This window comes from Pristis pectinata, chromosome 14, assembly GCF_009764475.1.
Source record: "Pristis pectinata isolate sPriPec2 chromosome 14, sPriPec2.1.pri, whole genome shotgun sequence".
Classification (NCBI taxonomy): domain Eukaryota; kingdom Metazoa; phylum Chordata; class Chondrichthyes; order Rhinopristiformes; family Pristidae; genus Pristis; species Pristis pectinata.
This window is the reverse complement of record NC_067418.1, coordinates 48,911,326-48,931,521: the sequence shown is the minus strand read 5'-3', so window position 1 is coordinate 48,931,521 and position 20,196 is coordinate 48,911,326. Positions and strand designations below refer to the sequence as shown.

The 20,196-nt window shown below is 47.2% G+C and overlaps 1 protein-coding gene across 1 annotated transcript in view; it reads left to right on the top strand.

Annotated features, from left to right (window-relative positions):
• Window positions 1-268: 268 nt before the first annotated feature.
• LOC127577906 (AP-2 complex subunit alpha-2-like) overlaps window positions 269-20,196 on the top strand; it is a 93,950-nt gene continuing 74,022 nt past the window's right edge. The window contains exons 1-2 of the mRNA XM_052029555.1: window positions 269-388; window positions 2,966-3,034. Coding sequence (XP_051885515.1) covers window positions 319-388; window positions 2,966-3,034 — 139 coding nt within the window. The 5' untranslated portion in view covers window positions 269-318. The remainder of the gene's footprint in view (window positions 389-2,965; window positions 3,035-20,196) is intronic.

The window sequence follows — 20,196 nt, the reverse complement described above, 5'->3', positions numbered from 1 at the left end:
CAGGGGGGTGGGCTGAGGGCTGTGACGCACTCAGTGGGCGTGGCTGGGGCTTGAGCTGCGGTCAGTGGGCGTTGCCTAAGGCAAGGGGGCGTGGCTGAGGGCTGTGACGCGCACAGTGGGCGTGGCTGGGGCTGGAGCTGCGGTCAGCGGGCGTGGTCTAAGACAGGGGGTGCGGCTGAGGGCTGCGACGCACACAGTGGGCGTGGCTGCGGCTGGAGCTGCGGTCAGTGGGCGTGGCTGAGCGCCGGGGTTGTTGTCGGTGGTCGAGGCGCAGGGTCGGTGTGGCGGCTGGTTGGCATCCGGATCCGTTGCGGGACGATGATGCCGGCGGTGACCAGAGGGGATGGGATGCGAGGCTTGGCTGTCTTTATATCGGACATCAGGAACTGTGAGTACCCACGGCAGCCAGAGGCTCAGCACCGTAACGGGGAGGGAGGAGGGAGGAGGGAGAGGAGGGAGGAGGGAGAGGGGAGGGAGAGAGGAGGGAGGGAGGGGGAGAGGAGGGGAGAGGAGGAGGGGAGAGGAGGGGGAGGGAGGAGGGAGAGGAGGGGGAGGGAGGAGGGAGAGGAGGGGGAGGGAGGAGGGAGAGGAGGGGGAGGGAGGAGGGGGAGGAGGGGGAGAGGAGGAGAGGAGGAAGAGGAGGAGGAGGAAGAGGGAGGGGGAAGGGAGGAGGAAGAGGAGGGGGAGGGAGGAGGACGAGGAGGGGGAGGGAGGAGGAGAGAGGAGGGGGGAGGAGGGAGGGAAGGGAGGGAGAGGGAGGAGGAGGAGGAGGGAGGAGGGAGGAGGGAGGAGGGAGGGCGCGCGCGCGCGCTACTCCCTGACTCCCGCCCGGGACGCGTGAGCGCCGTCCCTCCAACGGTCATCAGCAGCGCGTGCCGGGCTCGCGCTCACCCCCCCCCGGGGTTCCTTTTCTCCCCCCTCACCCCCTCCCCCCCTCTTTCCCTCTCCCCCTCCCCCTCTCTCCCCCTCTCTCCCCCCCCTCTCTCCCCCCCCCCCTTCCCCCCCTCTCCCCCCCTCCCTCTCCCCCCCTCCTCCCCCCCTCCCCCTCCTCCCCCCCCTCCCCCCCTCCCCCCCTCCCCTTCTCCCCCCCCTCCCCTTCTCCCCCCCCTCCCCCTTCTCCCCCCCTCCCCCCCTCCCCTTCTCCCCCCCTCCCCTTCTCCCCCCCTCCCCTTCTCCCCCCCTCCCCCCCTCCCTTCTCCCCCCCTCCCCCCCTCCCCTTCTCCCCCCCTCCCCCCCTCCCCTTCTCCCCCCCTCCCCCCCCTCCCCTTCTCCCCCCTCCCCTTCTCCCCCCTCCCCTTCTCCCCCCTCCCCTTCTTCCCCCATCCCCTTCTCCCCCCTCCCCTTCTCCCCCCTCCCCTTCTCCCTCCCTCCCCTTCTCCACCCCCTCCCCTTCTCCACCCCTCCCCTTCTCCACCCCCTCCCCTTCTCCACCCCCTCCCCCTCCCCTTCTCCACCCCTCCCCTCTCCCCCCTCCCCTCCCTTCTCCCCCCCCCTCCCCCTCCCCTTCTCCCCCCCTCCCCTTCTCCCCCCTCCCCCCCTCCCTCCCCCCCTCCCCCCCTCCCCCCTCCCCTTCTCCCCCCCTCCCCCCCTCCCCCCCTCCCTTCCCCTTCCCCCCCTCGCCCCTCCTCCCCTTCTCCCCCCCCCTCCCCCTGCTCCCCCCCTCCCCCTTCTCCCCCCTCCCCTTCTCCCCTTCTCCCCCCTCCCCCCCTCCCCTTCTCCCCCTCCCCTTCTCCCCTCCCCTTCTCCCCCCTCCCCTTCTCCCCCCTCCCCTTCTCCCCCCTCCCCTTCTTCCCCCCCTCCCCTTCTCCCCCCCCGCCCCTTCTCCCCCCCTCCCCTTCTCCCCCCCTCCCCTATCTCCCCCCCCTCCCCTCGCCCCCCCGACCCCCTTCTCCCACCCTCCCCTTCTCCCCCCCTCCCCTTCTCCCCCCTCCCCTTCTCCCCCCCTCGCCCTTCTCCCCCCTACCCCCCATCCCCACCTCCCCCCTCCCCTCTCCCCCCTCCCCTCCTCCCCACCATCCACTCTACCCACCTCCCCTCTCCCCCCCTCCCCTATCCCCCCACTCCCCTCTCCCCCCCTCCCCTTCTCCCCGCTCCCCCCCTCCCCCCCCTCCCCCCCTCCCCCCCTCCCCCCCTCCCCCCTCTCCCCCCTCCCCCCTCTCCCCCCCTCCCCTTCTCCCCCCCTCCCCTTCTCCCCCCTCACCTTCTCCCCCCATCCCCTTCTCCCCCCTCCCCCCCTCCCCCTTCTCCCCCTCCCCCCTCCCCTTCTCCCCCCTCCCCCCCCTCTCCCCCTTCTCCCCCCTCCCCCCCTCCCCTTCTCCCCCCTCCCCCCCTCCCTTCTCCCCCCCTCCCCCCCTCCCCTTCTCCCCCTCCCCCCTCCCCTTCTCCCCCCTCCCTCCCCCTCTCCCCCCTCCCCCCCCTCCCTTCTCCCCCCTCCCCCCCTCCCTTCTCCCCCTCCCCCCCTCCCCTTCTCCCCCCTCCCCCCCTCCCCTTCTCCCCCCCTCCCCCCCTCCCCTTCTCCCCCCTCCCCCCCTCCCCCCCTCCCCTTCTCCCCCCCTCCCCCCCTCCCCTTCTCCCCCCTCCCCCCCTCCCCTTCTCCCCCCCTCCCCTTCCCCCCCTCCCCTTCTCCCCCCCCCTCCCCTTCTCCCCCCCTCCCCTTCCTCCCCCCTCCCCTTCTCCCCCCTCCCCTTCCTCCCCCCTCCCCTCCTCCCCCCTCCCCTCCTCCCCCCTCACACGCCTCACCCCCCCTCCCCCCACACGCCTCACCCCCCCTCCCCACCCACCTAATCTGTCCCATCTCGCCCATATCCACCACGTTCTCCTGCTCCTCCCCCTAGCTTCCCACCCTTTTCCATCCACATCTCAGCACCCACCAGCAATGTGCTCCCTTGACACCCGCTCCTCACCTGTTTCATGGTGCAAATTCTGATCAGGTAGCATATACTTCTCATTATATTCCACCTTGTAGGTAAAAGTAAAGAAGCAGAAATAAAGAGAATCAACAAAGAGCTGGCAAACATCCGCTCCAAATTTAATGGTAAGTATTTCAGTCTCTAGCTTGGGAGTATTCAGGGTGATGTGAGAATGTGCTGGCAGCGGCATAGGTCACTAAAGTTCAGAAATAAGTATAACGTGAGATTATGGAAGAGTACATGCTGGTTTGGGCCCATGACTAATGGTCTGTGGATGTGTCCCTAAAAAGGTTAAGAATTTTGCTGTTCATTTTGCACTACAGAGAGCTAGTGATTGCCATGATAGATTAGCATCTCAGAGGTAAAGAGTGCAAATTTGAAGCACCACGAGGAAGAAAACTGAAAACTCTCTGACATCCTTGAATTTAGTTGGGGAAGGTACTCTGGTGTGTGTGATTGTGCTTTTCTACATATGGTTCTAGTCCTATGTCTTGGGGTACCCTTTCTTTATCCTTTAGGCACAAAGTGGAATCCCCTCTGCAATGTGCCATTAAATACTCTTGGGCAGGTGCAATATATATTAAATGTAGAATAAAGCTCAGTAACTGCTTTTACATTTTAATTTTTAAAAAATTGTTAGGTGGGAGCTGAAGGATGGAAGGATTTTGGAATTTTTTTCTGCAAACAACAATATCTTGGTCAGTCGTTCATTTTGATTGTCAACCAAAGTTATTCAAGAACAAAAGGTTTTTAGGTCTCTGGTCAATCATAACCTCAATGAATGGTGGAATAGTCTTAAGAAGTGAGGATCACAAGATCACAAGACAAGGGAGCAGAAGTAGGCCATTTGGCCCATTGAATCTGCTCCAAGGAAAAGGGAGAAAAGAAAAAGAAATGAGAAATTGGCGGGGGGGGGGGGGGGAGGGTGAAAAAAAAACTATTCTAACCCCAATTTCCGGCCTTATCCCCATATCCCTTGATACCCCAACTATTTAGATATCTATCTATCTCTTCCTTAAACACCTCCAATGATCTGGCCTCCACTGCTGTACCTGGCAAGGAATTCCACAAATTCACCACCCTCTGGCTAAAGAAATTTCTCCTCATCTCTGTTTTAAACCTGTACCCTCTTAATTCTAAGATTGTGCCCTCTGGTCCTGGACTCACCCACCAAGGGAAACAGCCTAGCCACATCTACTCTGTCCAGTCCTTTCAACATTTTAAATGTCTCTATGAGGTCCCCTCTCATTCTTCTGTACTCCAGTGAGTACAGTCCAAGAGCTGACAAACGCTCATCATACGTAAGCCCTTTCATTCCGGGAATCGTCCTCGTAAATCTCCTCTGAACCCTTTCCAACATCAGCACATCTACAGTATTCCAAATGAGGCCTCACTATTGCCCCGTAGAGCCTCATCAACACTTCCTTACTTTTGTACACTATACCTCTCAAAATGAATGCCAACATAGCATTCGCTTTCTTTACCACCGATCCAACCTAGTGGTTAACCTTTAAGGTATCCTGCATGAGTACCCCCAAGTCCCTTTGTACTTCTGTACTTTGAATTTTCTCTCCTTTTAGATAATAATCTGCCCATTTATTTCTGTTTCCAAAGTGTACAACTGCACATTTCTCAACATTGAATCTCATCTGCCATTTCCTTGCCCATTCTCCTAAACTATCTAGGTCTCTCTGCAACCTTCCTGTCTCCTCAATACTCTCTACTCCTCCACCTATCTTGATGTTATCCACAAACTTAGCCACAAAACCATTTACTCCATCATCCAAATCGTTAATGTACAAGGTAAAAAGAAGCGGCCCCCACACCGACCCCTGCGGAGCACCACTAGTAACCGGTAGCTGACCAGAACAAGATCCTTTTATTCCCACACTTTGCTTCCTGCCAACCAGCCAATGCTCCACCCATTCAGTTATTCTACCTGTAATTCCATGACCTCCCAATCAGTCTCTTATGCGGCACCTTGTTGAAGGCCTTTTGAAAGTCTAAATACACAACATCTACCGCCTCTCCCTTATCCACCCTACCTGTGATTTCTTCAAAAAACTCCAATAGGTTGGTCAGGCAGGATCTTCCCTTCACAAAACCATGTTGGCTAGGACCTATCTTGCCTTGCACATCTAGGTATTCCATAACCTCATCCTTGAGAATCGATTCCAATAACTTTCCCACCACTGACGTCAGACTAATAGGTCTGTAATTTCCTTTATGCTGCCTCCCACCCTTTTTATACAGTGGAACTACATTTGCGACCCTCCAGTCCTCCGGAACCATGCCGGAGTCTATCGATTCCTGGAAAATTATCACCAGTGCCTTCGCTATCTCTAAAGCCACTTCCTTCAGAACCCGGGGATGCACCTCATCCAGTCTGGGAGACTTATCAGTCTTTAGCCCATTTAGTTTTCCTAGCGCCTTCTCTCTAGTAATCTTAACTGAACTCAGTTCCATTCGGTGAGACCCCTGACTAACCGGTATATTGCTGATGTCCTCCACAGTGAAGACCGATGCAAAATACTCATTTAGTTCTTCTGCCATCTCTTTATCATCCATTATAATCTCTCCCGCACCATTATCGATTGGTCCTATATCAACCCGTGTCTGTCTTTTACTCCTCATATATTTTAAAAAACTCTTCGTATCCTTTCAATGTTATCTGCCAACTTCCTTTCATAATTCATCTTTTCTTTCCTAACGACCTTCTTAGTTTCTTTCTGCAGGTTTTTAAAAGTTTCCCAGTCTTCTGTTTTCCCACTAATTTTTGCTTCCTTGTATGCCCTCCCTTTTGCTTTTATTTTAGCCTTCACCTCGTTATCCACATTTGTGCCTTTTTTCCATTCAAAACCTTTTTTCTTGGAATATATCTATCCTGCATTTTCCTTATTACGTGTAGAAATTCCTTCCATTTCTGCTCCGCCGTCCCTCCAGCTAGCTTACTCTTCCAATCAATTTGGGCCAACTCTTCTCTCACCCCTGTAATTTCCTTTGTTTCACTGAAATATCGATACACCAGTTATCAGCTTCTCCTTCTCAGATTTGAAACTGAACTCAATCATATTGTGATCCCTAGTTCCCAATGGTTCCTGTACCTTTAGTTCCCTAATCACCTCTGGCTCATTACACATCACCCAATCCAAAACAGCCTGGTGGGTTCATCAACAAGTTGCTCCAAAAAACTGTCCCGTAGACATTCCACAAACTCACTCTCCTGAGATCTACTGCCTTGCTGGATTTCCCAGTCCACCTTCATGTTAAAGTCCCCCATAATTATCTTCACGTTTTCACTCTGGCATGCTTTTTCTATTTCAAACTGCAACTTATGGTCCACTTCCTGACTGCTATTAGGGGGCCTATATATAAGTGCTTTTATTGTCCTTTTACCCTTGCTATTTCTTAGCTCCACCCATAAGGATTCCGCCTCTTCTGACCCAATGTCCTTCCTTTCTATTGATTTTATATCACTACTAACCATCATGGCCACACCTCCCCCTCTGCCTACCCGCCTATCCTTCCTGTACACTGTGTACCCCTGGACATTCAGTTCCCAATCACATCCGTCATAAAGCCATAACTCGGTGATTGCCACAATGTCGTATTTATTAACCTGCAGTTGTGCCACTAGGTCATCTACTTTATTCCTAATGCTATGTGCATTTAAATATAGTACATTTAGTGCAGTATCTACTATTGATTTTGTTGTACTCCTATTGTTCAGCAAATTATCCTGACTTTTCACCTGCCTGTCCTTCTTACCATCCTCACTACACACTATCTTAGACATGTTTCTATATACCTCGTCCTCCATCCTAACATCCTGTATCCTAACATCCTGATTTGTTGTACTTCTGTTGTTCAGCAAATTATCCTGACTTCTCACCTGCCTGTCCTTCTTGCCATCCTCACTGCACACTGTCTTGGACTTGTTTCTATAAACTTCCTCCCTTACCCTAACATATTGTATCCCAACATCCTGGTTTCCATCCCCCTGCCAGATTAGTTTAAACCCTCCCCAACAGCTAAATTAAATATTCCCGCCAGGATATTGGACCCCTTGGAGTTTAGGTGCAACCCATCCTTAGCGAATAGGTCATGCCTCCCCCAAAAAAAGGTCCCAATGATCCAGAAACCTGAAGCCCTGCCCCCTGCACCAGTCACTCAGCCACGCATTCATCAATAGACGCCAGAGCTGTCTATTCTTTCTACCATTGGCACATGGCACAGGTAGTAATCCTGAAATTACCACCCTTGAGGTCCTACTTCTCAACTTTCTCCCTAACTCCTTGTATTCCTCCTTCAGGACCTCTTCTCTTTTTCTACCTATGTCGTTGGTACCTACATGTACCAAGACTTTTGGCTGTTCACCCTTTCTCCTCAGAATATTCTGGACCCGGTCCGTGACATCCTGTACCCTGGCACCAGGGAGGCAACGCACCATCCGAGATTCATTGTTGGTTTTGCAGAATCTGTTATCTGTACCCCTTACTATAGAATCCCCAATAACCACTGCATTTCTCTTTCCCCGCTGGACCACAGTACCAGGCACAGTGCCAAGGTCTTGGTTGCCGTGGCCTTCCTCTGTCAGGTCATCCTCTCCAACAGAATCTAAAATGAGATACCGATTTTCAAGGGGGACCGCCACAGATGTACTCTCTACAAACTCTTTATAACTCCTGTCTATTTCCTGCTCGCTCTCCCTAATCAGCACTCATTTGCTTCGATGTTTAAACTTGGGCATGACCTTGGGCAGCGGTTCATGTGTATGGTTGGCGATTTTTCAGATGTTGCAATGCCTTGACCACTGCTCCCTTGTTCAAGCAACAAGAAAGGTCCTCGGTAAAATTTTCACTGACGAGTTATTCATCCTTTCATGTGATTTGGAACATCTGCAGGTTGCAGGAGATGCAGAATACACAAGGGCTGAGAAATTCTGTTTCAACTTCAGATCGGTAAATAAGCATTATGCTAGTTTTTAACAAGTTTTGAGAGAATTGTAATCTTCCTTCCCTGACTTCCTTACGGAACATTGCCCCTCTTTTTACAATGCTCTGGCTTATATGGCAACTGGTGCATGCAAATAAACTAATCGAGAGGAATATCATGCAGCTGTTGGGACTTGTGACCTTAGGCTCCAGGTAACCTGCATCATATACTGCTGCAACTTCTAAATGTGGATTTGTCTGGAAATGGGTAACAGAGAGGAAATGAGAAGGAATGGTTTTGCCAGGACTAGTCACTTCCAGACTTTATCATAGCAGGAATCCAAATGTGGACCAAGAAGCTGAATTACAGAGATGAAGTGAGAGTCACTGGTCTTGAGATCAAGGCAGCATTTCATTGAATGTGGTATCGAGGAGCCCTGGTAAAACTGGGGAACAAGGGGAAGGCTCTACAGTGGTTGGAGTCATAACTAGCACAATTGAAGCTTATTGTTGTTCTTGGGCATCAGTCATCCCAGCCCCTCTACATCATGCAAGAGTTCCTCAGGGCAGTGTCCTAGACCCAACCATGTATATTTATTTGTCAATGACCTTTCTTCCATTCTGAGGCTAGAGGTGGAAATGTTTGTTTAAAATTGCAGTGTTCAAATGGGTTTTCAACTCTAGAATATAGAGCGGTCCATACCTGTATGCAGCAAGACCGAAACAATATTCAAATGTGACTAGCATTTGCGTCAGGCACGACCACATTCAACAAGAGAGAGTCTAGTCACTTATCCTTGATGTTTAATGGCATTACTGAGTCATTCTGCAGTGCATCACCATTGACCAGAAACTCAGCTCAGACTAGCTAGAAAAATATAGCCACAGAAGTCTACACAAGCAAATCAGAGATTCTGTATTCTGTGCTGAGTGACTCACCTGATGGAAGCCTTTCCATCATCTACAAGGCACAAGTAAGGAGCATGTTGGAACACTCTTTTTGCCTGGACAGGTGGAACTCCGACAACAGTCAGGAAGTTCAACGTCATCGAAGATGCTGCTTGATTGAAGCTCCCACTCAGTTCCTGTTGGAAAAGTAAGTTGTGAGGGGACCTGACTGAAATAGTTAAATGATAAAGATTCAAGGCAAAGTAGATAGGGGGAAGCTGTTCAGAATAAGTATCAGATTTATTATTACTGACGTATGATATGAAATTTGTTGTTTAGTGCAGCAGTACAGTGCAAAGACATAAAAAATCTATAGCTTATAAAAATAAATAGTGCAAAAAAAAAAATGAGGTAGTGTTCATGCATCGTTCAGAAATCTGATGGTGGAGGGGAAGAAACTATTCATGAATTGCTGAGTGTGGGTCTTCAGGCTCCTGTACCTCCTCCCCAGTGGTAGAAACGAGAAGAGGGCGTGTCCTGGATGGTGAGGGTCCTTTAATGATAGATGCCGCCTTCTTGAGGCATCACCTCTTAAAGATGTCCTTGATGGTGGGGAGGGTTGTGCCGTGATGGAGCTGGCTGAGTCTATAAACCCTCCGTGGCCTCTTGCAATCCTGTGCATTGGAGCCTCCATACCAGGTGGTGATGAAACCAGTCCGAATGCTCTCCGTCGTACATCTATAGAAATTTGTGAGATCCAAATCTCTTCAAACTTGTAAAGAAGTAGAGCTGCTGGCGTGCTGCCTTTGTGATTACATCAATGTGTTGGGCCCAGGATAGATGCTCTGAGATGTTGATGCCCGGGAAGGGCCATTAATGGAAGGGCAAAGAAACCGAGTTATTTGCAAAAGAAAAGAACTAAAAGTAACAAATGGTAAAACTCTTTTATCTGCAGGTGGTTAGGATCTGGTATGCATTGGTGGGGTGAAGGGTGGTGGTAGAAGTGATGGAAGTGAATGGTTATGCAGACAGTTCCATCAGTGTTCAAAAGGGAGTTGTTACCCCTTGAGAGGAGAAAAGATTGCCGGGTTATTGAGAAAGGGCAGGGCCCTTTTGCATTTGTACAGGGCCCTGGTGAGACCACTTCTGGAGTATTGTGTACAGTTTTGGTCTCCAGGGTTAAGGAAGGATATCCTGGCTATAGAGGGCGTGCAGCGTAGGTTTACGAGGTTAATTCCGGGGATGTCGGGACTGTCTTATGCTGAGAGGTTGGAGAGACTGGGATTGTACACGCTGGAATTGAGAAGATTGAGAGGGGATCTGATTGAAACATACAGGATTATTAAGGGATTGGACAAGATAGAGACAGGAAATATGTTCCAGATGTTGGGGAAGTCCAGGACCAGGGGGCATGATTTAAGAATAAGGGCTAGGCCATTTAGGACAGAGGTGAGGAAAAACTTCTTCTCCCAGAGGGTTGTGAATTTGTGGAATGCACTGCCTCAGAGGGCAGTGGAGGCCGATTCTCTGGGCACTTTCAAGATGGAGCTAGATAGGTTTCTTATAGATAGGGGAATCAAGGGATATGGGGACAAGGCAGGAACAAGATATTGATTGTTGAGGATCAGCCATGATCTCAAAATGGCGGTGCAGACTCGAAGGGCCGAATGGTCTACTTCTGCTCCTATTGTCTATTGTCTAAATGGGACTAACTGAATTGCTCATGCACAGGACCAGCAAAACTTGATGTGCCAAATAGTTTCTTTCAGTACTTTAACCTTTATGAAATTCTGTTAAGGCTTGCAATGTAGAGAGATGACAAATTATGGAAGCACTGTTTCGAGTCATTTGATTTCATCCCAGTAAGTGAGGTGCTGACTGAATGATAAGGATAGTGCTCTGGCTGATGTCTGCACATTAACCATCGTTGGGGAAATTGCTCTCGCCTCTTATTGCACTGGACTATGGAAGGTTGCCCTCTGTCAATGGAAAATATGTTCTTTCACAAAAAAAAGACTCTTGGTGACTCTGATAGTCAAAGAGCTGCCTATCAGGAATGGTTTTTCATGTTTGGAAGAAGTACAACTCTCATGTATTATTGTTAAAGACAGCAAATGCATGATTACTATAGAAATGAGAGCTGTTTGTAGTTTGACCTGGGGATTGTGTACCTTGAATGAGACTCTGCCTTGTTGCATTATATCTCCTTAGCATGACCTTCTCTATTTTGATAAATGGTTCTTAAGACCTAACCATCATCTTGAAAGGTCCATGGCCACCACAATGGCTTCACTCAATGGTGTGTCATTATTATTGCTCTAAAGAAAGGTCAGACATTTAGTCAAGTGTACCAGTTGAAAGATGGACTTTATAAACACACATCCGATGAACACCAAAGTGATTTCTCTTGTTGCCATATTAGCTCAGCACAACTGTCTGAGTGTGTGGTCTCTTGCGTGTAACCTTTCAATTCTGCATGAAGAAAATGAAGACCCATATGGCATAAAGTCTTAGGACTTATCCTAGGGTAAGCAAATGGGTGAAGTTATTGGTGGTAGTTGGGAATGTGGAGTTAGAAACATAGAAAATCTACAGCACAATACAGGCCCTTTGGCCCACAAAGTTGTGCCGAACATGTCCCTACCTTAGAAAATACTAGGCTTACCCATGGCCCTCTATTTTTCTCAGCTCAATGGCTCCATGTACCTATCCAAAAGTCTCTTAAACGACCCTATCGTATCTGCCTCCACCACTGTTGCCAGCAGCCCATTCCACGCACTCACCACTCTGAGTAAAAAAAACTTACCCCTGACATCTCCTCTGTACCTACACCCCAGCACCTTAAACCTGTGTCCTCTTGTGGCAACCATTTCAGCCCTGGGAAAAAACCTCTGACTATCCACACGATCAATGCCTCTCATGATCTTATACACCTCTGTCAGGTCCCCCCTCATCCTCCGTCGCTCCAAGGAGAAAAGGCTGAGTTCACTCAACCTGTTGATTTGATAATCAGATCAACCATAATCTAATTGAATGGCAGAGCAGACTCAAAGGGGAGGGTGGCCTACCTCTGCTTTTAATTTGTATGTTCGTATTTATCTTGGTGATCCCATGCAGTCACTGAGGTTAAATGTTGCTGTTTAAGAGATCAGCATTCATCCATTGGGACTGAATCTAGTTGGACAGAAAGTGCCATTATTACAGTTCATTATTTGTTCCTTGTGTGGATTTAATATGGCCAGAGATTTATTAAGCTAATTGATTACATGGTCTTAGAGCTGACCATGTGGTCACCATCTGGAAGTCTGGTTCATGGAATGAGCGGCTTGCCATGTGGGTATTTAGTCTGTCAGGAGATTATTTATATCATCAGCAAGTGATATATTTGTCCCGGTTGTTGTGAATGCAATCTTGTATTCCGAGTAGCCGTCACAGAGAGCACCAAAGTGTTTGGAGAGTAGAAATAGGACAACAAGGCAGATGAATGTGTGGCTGAAGAGCTGGTGGAAGTGGGAGGGCTTCAGCCACTTGGACCATTGGGATCTCGTCTGGGGCAGAGGTGACCGTACAAGAGGGATGGGTTGCATCTGAACTAGAGGGGGACTGATATCCTTGCAGTGAGGTTTGTTCGTGCTCCTTGGGAGGGTTTAAACTAGTTTTGGCAGTGGGGTGGGACCCAAAGTAGTAGTGTATCAGATGAGGAAGTTGAAGCAAACATAGAAGTTGAAGTAAGCAAGTCTAGTGGTCAGGACAGAGAGCGTGGAAGATCTGATGGGCTAAACTGCATTTACTTGAATGCAAGAAGCTTCACCGATAAGGCAGATGAACTCGGAGCATGGATTGGCACATGGGATTGTGATATTATAGTTATTACGGAAATATGTTTGAGGGATGGGCAGGACTGGCAGCTCAATGTTCTAGAGTACTGGTGTTTTCGGCATGACAGAGGTAAGAGAGGAGGGGGAGTTGCACTATTGATTAAGGAGAACATCAAAGCCCCCATGAGATATCCTTGACAGATAAGATCAAGGAGAATCCTAAAAGATTTTGTGTATTGAGAGCAAAGGGGTAACTAGGGAGACAGGTCCCCTTAAAGATCAGTGTGTTAACCTATATGTGGAGCCACGGGAAATGGGCGAGGCCTTAAATGAATACTACTTGTCTGGTTTTACCATGGAGAAGTACGTGGAAGCTAGTGAGTTCAGAGGAGGGAACAGTGCTATCTTGGAGCATATCAACATTACGAAGGAGGACATGCTGGATCTCATGAAATGCACAAAGGTGGATAAATCCCCAGGGTCTGACCAAGTGTATCCAAGGATGTTAAGGGAAGCAAGGAAGGAGATTGCTTGAGCCCCGGCAAAGATTTTTGTATTTTTTTGTTAGCTAATTAGGTCCTGGAAGGCTGGAGGGTAGCTAATGTTGTACCTTTATTTAAGAAGGGCAGCAGGGATAAGCCACGGAACTGCAGCCTAATGAGCCTTATATCGGTGGTGGGAAGGTTATTGGAAGGGATTCTGAGGGACAATTTATTTGCATTTAGAAAGGCAGGGACTGATTAGAGATAGTCAGCATGGCCTTTTACATAGGAGATCCTGTCTTACGAATTTGAGATTTTTTGAAGAGGTGACCAGGAGGATTGATGAGGGCAAGGTGGACTTTAGCAAGGCTTTTGATGAGGTCGTGGTAGGCTGGTCTGGAAGGATAGAACACATGGGATCCAGGGTGAGCGAGCCAATTGGATACAAAATTGGGCTTGGTGGTAGGAGGCAGAGGGTAGTAGTGGAAAGTAGTTTCTCTGATTGGAGACCTGTGACTAGTGGTGTGTCGCAGGGATTGGTGCTTGCTCCCCTGTTGTTTGTTATACGTATATATTAATGATTTGGATGAGAATGTAGGTGATATGATTAGTAAGTTTGTGGATGACACTAAAATTGGTAGCATAGTGGACAGTGAAGAAGGTTGTCTAAAGTTACAAGAGGATATAGATCAACTGGGAAAGTGGGCAAAGGAATGGCAGAAGGAATTTAATTGTCTGAAGTGCAAAGTGATGCATTTTGGGAAGTTAAACCAGGGCAGAACATGCACAATGAATGGCAGGGCCCTGGGGAGTGTTATTGAACAGAGGACTAGGGGCACAAGTACATAGTTCCCTGTAAGTGGCAACACAGGTAGACAAGGTGATGCAGAAGGCATATGGCATGCTTGCCTTCATTGGTCAAGGCATTGAGTACAGGAGTGGGGACGCCATGTTGTAGTTGTACAAAATGTCAGTTAGGCTGCACTAGGAGTATTGTGTGCCGTTCTGGTCACCACACTATAGTAAAGATGTGATTCAGCTTGAGAGGGTTCAGAAAAAATTCACAAGTATGTTTCTGGGACTGGAGGGCTTGAGCTATAAAGAGATTGGATAGGCTGGGATTGTTTTCCCTGGAGCGTAGGAGGCTGAGAGGTGACATGAGGTTTATAAAATCATGAGAGACATAGATGAGGTGGATGGTCACAGTTTTTTTTACATGGGTAGGGGAGTCTCTACATGGTTAGTGGTGCATTTTCTCAGGTGAGGCTCAAAGCAAAGGCCCCATCTGCTTCATAATGTGGATTTTAAATATCCATGACACTACTTGAGCACAATTGTAAGAACCATTGTTTGCAGAGCAATTTGATAATCTTTTGAACCTAAAATATAATTCTTGAAATAGTTTTATTTTAAATTTGACCTCTTAATAATATTTTTGGTTCAATCAAGCTGACTGTCCTACCTGTTAAATTTCTGGGATCATGGTGTAAATGTGATTTCCACATTAGCATAGCTGGTAGTGACCATTTGAAGTGTAACACTGTTCAATCATCTCTTGGATGTGTAACGCAGAGGCCTCTGGTTGAACAGTTATCCATTCATTAAATAATTGGAATGTGAGTAAACTCAAAATAATAGGTATCAGCCCCATCAATACAGCTTTTAAATGACAATGACTGAACATTTTACAGCATCAATCCATGTACTCATCTTTGAGAAGTATTTGGAGTCTTTAATAATTCATGAGGATGGATTTTAATGTGGCCAAGAGGGATGACCCCCTCATGCACTGAAACCACCTTCTCTATAATTGGACCAATAAATCCTTAAATGGTGGAAGCCTGTAGTAATGTAGTGCTGTAGTAATGTCCAGTGATGCAATAAGACACAATATTGGAATGTTACTGCATTCATTTGCGAGATCACAGGACTTAGAAGCAAGACCACTTGATGGAGGCACACTGACCACATGCAGGTTTGCTTGTCACTATGGTTGGAAGGAAGTTGCTGACTTGGAGCCAACCCAGACCAACAGCTGAGAGAGGTTGTATGTAAACCAAATGCATAGTTATTGTGATTTTTGTTAAGATACTGGGCATATTTAATTTTCCTCTTTATTAAAATAGTGGATGTAAACGTTGCTATTTTCATTAACATTTTTGGTGTAATTATTACTGATTACTAACTTTGTACAAATAACCTATGTTTTATTCATTGAAAAATAAAGATTGAATTGATGGATTTAACTCTTTGAATCATTATCTTAATAATTCTTGGCCTTGACCTAAATGAGACAAATGTTATGCTATCCTGGAAAAGATGTCCTTTCTTTCAAAGTACCTTGATCCAAAAGCAAACTAATTGATCATTTATATCACTGCTTTCCGTATGATCTTAATGTACACAAATTGGCTGCAATATCTTTCTGTAAAAACCTCTAACTGAGATTGCAATTTTCCACTTGTTCAATGGTCTAGAAAAATACTAGGGCAACCAAACAATATGGAGCAACACACACAAAATGCTGGAGGAACTCAGTAGGTCAGACAGCACCTATGGAGAGAAATGAACAATTGATGTTTTGGGTCGAGACCCTTCATCAGGGCTGGAAAGAAAGGGGCCAGAAGCCAGAATAAAAGAGTGGGGCTGGGGGGAGGAGCACAAGCTGGCAGGTGATAGATGAATCCAGGGGGGAGAGGGTGGGGGAAGATGGAGAAAGTGGGAATGATGTGAGAAGCTGGGAGGTGATAGGTGGAAGAGACAAAGTGCTGAAGAAGACAGAATCTGATAGGAGAGGACAGTAGACCATGGAATAAAGGGAAGGAGGTGGGGGAACCAGAGGGAGGAAGGTGTGGGTGATGGGCATGTCGTGAGGGCAGGGGAGGGGATAGAGAAGGAGTAAAGGGGCCGGAGGGATAAGAGAAAACAAAAGAGGGGGGGAAGTGGTTACTGGAAGTTAGAGAAATTGATGTTGATGCCGGCATCAAGGCCCAGCATTTGAAGACAGTGGCAAAACGATAGTTTCCTTCCAACCATGAAAGAAGATCTGCTCCAAACCTAGTAACTCCCTCTTGTGGGAATTTCCCTTTTCCATCAAAGATTTATTGACACTCAGAGAAAATAGGTGGCCTCATTGCCTTAAATTGGTGACCGCTTATTTTAAACAGAAACCCTCGGAGTCTTATTTTTCAATGAACATGCCTCACATTCTTCTGACCTCCAGCCAGTCCAATCTTTTCTCATAAGACAATTTTCCAATTCCAGATGTTAGCCTAGGAAACTTCTGGACTGCTTCCAATGCATGAACATCTTTACTTGCATAGGACTTGGTGAGACCATAGTGTTATTTAACTCATTAACCTCTATATTTGTATTCAATTCCATTCTCAAATGATCACTTTGTGTTACCCTTCCCTATTACTTTCTGTATCTGCAAAGTAGCTATTTGCAAATCTTGCACGAGGACAACCAGATCCCCCTGCATCTGAGTTCTACAGTTTCTCACTATTTAGATAATATGCTTTTTCATTTTCCTGCCATAATGGACAACTTCAGTTTCCCACATTATCCTCCACTTGCCAAATCTTCGCTGACTGGCAACTAACCTCTACCCTTTTGTACCTGCCTTACATCCTCTTTACAAGTTACTTCCACCCATCTTTGAGTTATCAGCAAATTTAACAATTATACCTTTGGTCCCTATGTCCAAATCATTTATATAAATTGTTAAAACAAAAATTGGGGCCCAGCGCCAATTCGTATGTAACACGTCTGGTTAGATCTAAAAAGATAAATTTCTGCCTACTCCCTTTTAGTCAGTCAATATCCATCCAGATATGCTACCCCCTACAACATGAGCTTTTATTTTCCATAATGACCATTGATGCAGCAGCTTATTAAATATTTTCTGGAAAACTAAATTTTTTGTACATTCGCCAGTTCCCCTTTATATACAGCGCATGTTACTTGTCCAAGGATTTCCTATCAGTTGGCTTAACATTATCTTTCTTTCACAAAACCATGTTGACCTCGGCTGATTGCCTTGAATATTTCTAAGTGCCCTGCAATTACTTCTAACATTTTCCCTTTGACAGGTGTTAAGATAACTGTCAAGTAATTTCCTGCTTTTCATTTCTCGTTTCGATTAAAGGAGCTACATTTGCTATTTTCCCAATTTTCCTGAAGTTTGGGAAATAAAAGCCGATGCATCAACTGTCTCACTAGCCACATTTAAGATTCCCATGATGAATTGCATGAGATCTGTGGAATTGTCCTCCAACAATTTGCTCAGTACGATGTCCCTAGTGATGCTTCCAATTCCTGATTTATAGCTACTTCCTCAATGTATGCATTTCAGAAATTCCTTCTCCACTTTGTCCAGCCAACAGTTCTACAAACTCAGTTTTGTATTATCATTATTGATGACCCCATTATCACTTCTATTTTTGTTTTAGACCTTTCCTTAATCTGCCTGCAAATTTGCTCCTCCATCTCATTTCTACCTGCTGATGGTCATTTCCTAGTGGCATAATTGGTCCCCTGTTCTCAATTCAAAACAAACTTTGATTCTTCACACATTATATCTCACCAGCATGGCAATAGTTCCTCTCATCAGTAACTTTTCCTTAATTTTGCATTTAGACTCTAGTGGATCTTGCTGGCTATAATAATGGAACTCAAAATAAATCATTCTATGCCTGATAGAGCAAGACCTAGACAATATTAAGACATGGCTTGATGATGAGCATGGAACATTTGTGCCATTAAAGTGTCAGGCAATGAGTTTCTCCAACCAGAGTCCAACCACCCACAGTGGACAATCAATCGCCTTGCCATCATCCCCACCATCAACATCTTGGGAGCTGCTCTTGACCAGAAACTCATTCAGACCAACCATATAAATACTATGGCTCCAAGAGCAAGCTGGGGTAACCTGTGGCAAGTGACTCACTTATTGGCACCCCATCGCCTTTTCACCATCCACAAAACACAAGTCAGGACTGTGATGGAAGACCCTCCACTTGCTTGGATGAGTATGTATTCAAGCAGCCTGATGGCATGCCATTCAACTTCCTAAACATTTGTTCCCTCCGTCACTGGTGACCAATGTTTAATGTCCATCCTTGAGAGGAGGTTGTGGTGAGTTGACTCTGAACCATTGGGTGGGCCAGCTGCCTTTGACATGAGCACTAAATTTAGACACACCAAGGTCGCTCCTAGCTAAGTCAACATCTAGTGTGTCAGGTTGCTCCATTGTAATTCTGGATACGTCTTATCACAGTGGTAGGTCAGAACCACCAGAGGTGGTGGCATAGGGGTATAAAGGCAAGAAGGAGCCATTGGAATCCAGGTCAGAAATGGGCAAGGGAATCCCTTGATTACCACTAACTGTCCTCCAGCTGATGAATCATTGTTTCATCATTTTGGACGATACTTGGAAGTAGCATTGAAAGCAGTAAGGGCATAGAACGTATTCTGGCTGGTGGACTTCTATGTCCATCACCAAGAGTGCTGGAGTCCTAAAGGACATGCCTGTCGTAGACCCAGTGTGGCAGCAGGTGAATAAACCAACATGAGAGGCCATTAAGCTGGAAAGAGTGCAGAAAAAATTTACAAGTATGTTGCTGGGACTTGAGGGACTGACTTGTGGAGAGATGTTAAGCAGGCTAGGACTTTAATCACTGGAGCGTAGGAGAATGAGGGGTGATCTTGTCGAAGTGTATAAAATCATGAGGGGCAGAGACAGGGTGAATGCACACGTCTTTTTCCCAGGGTTGGGGAATCAAAGAACTGGAGGACTGGTTTAGGGTGAGAGGGGAGAGATTTAATAGGAACCTGGGGGCAACTTTTTCACCCAGAGGGTGGTCAGTATAAGGAAATGGTTGAGGCAGGTACATTAACAATATTTAAAATACAGTTGGACTGGTACATGGATAGAAAGAATTTAGAGGGATATGGGCCAAATGTGGACAAATGGAATGAGCTTAGATGGGAATCTTGGTTAGCATAGACTAGTTGGGCTGAAGGCCTCTTTCTGTGCTGTATTACACTATGACTCAATGAGGAATAAACTTAATCTTGTTCTCACCAGTCTACCTGCGCAGGTGCATTCTGTCTAGGATAGCAATTGTAAAAATGATCCCCACAGAGTTGTGGGTATAAAGACCCATCTTAACCTAATGGAGGGTGTTTCAGTGTGGTTTGGTACTACTGGCATGCTCAATATTTAACATAAGACCTGGCAGCTCAAAACTGGGCACTAATTAGGTGTTGCGGACTATCAGCAGCTGCAGAAGTGTAGACCCTCAATCTATAACCTCATGGCTCAGCATATGCCTCACTCTCCTGTTACTGTCAAACCAGGGGATCACCCCTGGTTCCTTCAGGAGCACAGGAGGGCATGCTTGGAGCAACACCAAGAACACCTAAAAATGATTAAGTGCTAATCTAGTTAGAGCTGAATTAAAAGATGATATGAATGTTGAATCGCTGGAACAGCACACAGTAGACAACTAAGAGACCTCAGCTAGCAGCTGAAGTGGAAGCTCTGCACTCCTACCACATCTAGTTTTAAGTGGTAGACAATTAAGCTGCTGGTGGGAAGTGGTGACTCCAAGAACAGCCTCACCCTCAGTGATACTGAGACCCAGCATTCGTGTACTAAAGATGAGGCTGAAACATTTACAACCATCTTCAGCCAGAAGTGCCCAACAGATGATCCATCTTGGCTTCCCTCTAAGATTCCCCCATCACAGAAGTTTGTCTTCAGCCAGTTCTCAATGTGATATAAAGAAATAGCTGAGAATACTCTATGTATAATCAAAGGCTACAAGACCAGATGACATCACAGTTGTAGTTTTGAATCAGCTCCAGAACTAGCAGCTGTAATAGCCAAGCTGTTTTAGTAAAAACACTGGCACCTACCCAAAAGTGTGGAAAATTGCCCAGTCTGGTCTTGTTCACAAAAGGCAAGACAAATTCAATCTGGCTAATTACCACCCAATGTCTATTCTCAATCATCAGTGTTATCAAGAGGCATTCACTCACCAATAACCTGCTCACTGAAGCCAATTTGGTGTTTTGCCAGGACTTTTTGATTCCAGACTCATTTACAGCTCTGGTCCAAACATATATAGAGAGTTGAATTCCAGAAGTACAGTGAGAG